This window comes from Zingiber officinale, chromosome 5B, assembly GCF_018446385.1.
Source record: "Zingiber officinale cultivar Zhangliang chromosome 5B, Zo_v1.1, whole genome shotgun sequence".
Classification (NCBI taxonomy): Eukaryota; Viridiplantae; Streptophyta; class Magnoliopsida; order Zingiberales; family Zingiberaceae; genus Zingiber; species Zingiber officinale.
Window position 1 is genome coordinate 98,245,967 of NC_055995.1, and position 2,770 is coordinate 98,248,736.

At 39.7% G+C, this 2,770-nt stretch overlaps 1 protein-coding gene across 1 annotated transcript; it reads right to left on the reverse strand.

Annotated features, from left to right (window-relative positions):
• Nucleotides 1-826: 826 nt before the first annotated feature.
• On the reverse strand, nucleotides 827-2,178 carry LOC121987670 (methylesterase 17-like). The gene is made up of 4 exons (XM_042541405.1): nucleotides 1,946-2,178; nucleotides 1,549-1,689; nucleotides 1,320-1,454; nucleotides 827-1,190 (listed from the first exon to the last, which is right to left on the reverse strand). The coding sequence occupies exons 1-4, from the start codon at nucleotides 2,153-2,155 to the stop codon at nucleotides 918-920; spliced, it is 759 nt and encodes a 252-aa protein (XP_042397339.1). The 5' UTR covers nucleotides 2,156-2,178; the 3' UTR covers nucleotides 827-917.
• Between the last annotated feature and the right edge of the window lie 592 nt (nucleotides 2,179-2,770).

The following is a 2,770-nucleotide window of genomic DNA, read 5'->3' on the forward strand; positions in this document are numbered from 1 at the left end:
GTCTTACCTATAAAGTCCAAAAGAAGCTTTTGGGGAACAACCAAGCACGGGGGTCATCGTAATAGTTGCTTGTTGGTGGAGGATCAATCTTTGTTTCTGTACTCGCAATGACGATGATCATTTGCATTTCGAGGATGAAAAGCAAGAAGGGTAGTGGCGATCAGTCAAAAGGAAATGGTGATGCTGACAGAAGGATTAATAAACTCAAGGAATATAACAACAATGTTCAAGAAGCAGAGAAGAATCAGGGGTGTATGCAATCTTAGATTTTTAATTACTTTTAATCATTTTTATAGATTTTAAAAGTCTAGGTGTATTCAGTCTAGACTTTTATAAACTCCATATAAATTTAATGGTATCTAAATTAGATTTTTATAAAATTTTAAAAAGTCATGTGACATTTAAACTTGGCTTTTTAAAATTCTATAAAAATCTTTTGGTATTCAACTTTCAATAGATTTCATGGATTCTTAATTTTAAAATTCTTTAGGTACAAACTTTAAACTACGGGAAGGAAGTGGCAACCAAATGTCGAGGTTTGGAGATGTAGTAGTTGATAGATCGTAAGTAACTGTTATAATTATATAATAACTACAAACTCATAGTTATTATAACATCCAAAGTAAGGGTAATTTCAGAAAAAAATGTACTGATGTAGGATAGAGTTAGCGCTGTTCTGATAAGAAGGGCAACGTTATGAGATTCTAATAAAAAGAAGTGCAATTTTTGTTTAAAGTTTCTTTTGTTATTTTCTTAGCAGGCTAATCGTCACTAACAAATTAAGGTGTCTAACTGTAGAGAGTAAGATTGCTTGCATGGTGAAAAATGTTCGGAGGAACTTGGTATGATCATGCATTAATCTTATTGTTAATTATGTTTGGATTATTAATGCAATTGCACAATCTGTAGTTCACTAATTAATTTTCGGTAGCGAGGGACGCCTTGATGATTAACTGCGACAGTTGAGCAGCAGCAGAGAAGAACGGACTGTGGTCGCTGTCTATCACTAACACGTCGTCCGGCGGCCATCGCCGTATCATGCCGTCTTGCTGCTCCGGGCTCACCATGTTGTCATAGCTCGTCTTTATATACACTCGCCTGATGTCTTCCACATCTCCCTCTCTGTCGTACTGTGCGCGCGCGATGCAAGCCGGCCATGGCCGCAGCAGCATGCAAGCCAAAGTGGAGTCCTGATGAGCCACAGACGGTGTTCGTAAGTATGATTATCTTACGTACAAATATTGTTTGAAAGAGAGAAACAAATTAAAAATGCAGTAGATTTCATCATTTCAATAAAAAGTGTGTTTCTGATTAATTGCCTCGACGGGGCTCAACTGATACAGTATGCTCCTCTGGAATTCCTTTCGTAATGCCACGCTCGTGGGAGGATTGTCAGGCCCCGAGTTGAAAGTGAGCTCGTAAACATCTCCAAACCTCGACAAGTTTGGAACTCCCTGTTCAGAAAAAGGACACAAATTGTTTCTCGTATCTAATGCAACACACAGAACATTGAAAAAAAATGATCAGGAGAAGAAGAAGAAGAGTTACATCTTTGATGTCTTCTTCAGTGTGATATCCCCATGGAAGCATAGTGGCAGCGACAAAGATTGCTAGCTTGATTTTACTTTTGAAGGCATGCATTGCATGGGTTAAGCTTAGCCCTCCTGCACTGTGACCCACCAAAACCACCTAAAAGAAGGAAAAAAGAAAAGAAAGAAAAATCATTACTGTAAAGGAAAGGATGAACAAAGTTGATAACATTAGTGCAAGATGTATCAATTTGAGAGAAGTGCTAGAGCAATTTAATTAGGGTCTGATACCTAGTGGATGGAAGTGCTATTATTTATTTTTTTCCCCACCGGCCAGTTGGAAGTGCAAATGGGTTCTGGCGGGTGTAATACAGTCATATATAATGCACCTAAAAAAAATTGGCAATTGTAATCACCTTCTCATCTTCGTTCAAGTGCGACATGAAGTCAAGGAGCGGGGCGTCGTAGTGTTGGATGCAGAGGATGGAGTTGGGGTCAGAGTGGCCGAGCAAGTCGAGGCAGGAGACCTTGTGGCCAGCACTCTCGAGGTGGCACCGGACCTTAAACCAGCACCATGCTCCGTGGCCAACCCCATGCACCAGCACAAAGTGCTCCGGCCTGCTCATCCTTCTAATCCCTCCCTTGAATCCTTCTAATTCCTCTCTTGGTCCTTCTTAATTAAGATCAAATCCAATTAAACATATAGCTTCAGAGATACTACTGCACCACATGCGCCAAATTAATAATTCTTCTTCTTTCTTTGATTTGGCGTATTGGTTTGTTTGTAGAAAACCAATTAAGTAAATGGGATTTGAGTGTTTAATAATCGTGATGCCGGCCAGACGGCTTCAGGGACGGCAGCGACCGGCGGCCGGATGCATTTCGTTACTTATTGAGAGATGCCGTGGTCAGTTGAAATGTTCCGACTGAAGTTTCTTTATGTAGAGGTCACTGTCAGTGGTGTTTAGAAATATGGTATATTATTTCATAGTTTGTTTTTTTTTTCCAATGACGTATAAGGTCCCTGTTCCAACTTTGCCCGATTAATCTTATGGTAGAGAGTAAGATATCGGATAAATATTAACACAGCCCATGTACCTTCCAAAAGCTAACCTCTAAAATATCTCTTATTTAGAATTTTCTCTTATTGATGCAGCGGAAATCTATCGTCTCATTTGAGAGCGATTACAGCGAGCGAGGAAGAGGCTTTCTTCCACAATATCTATAGTTGCTGATACGGT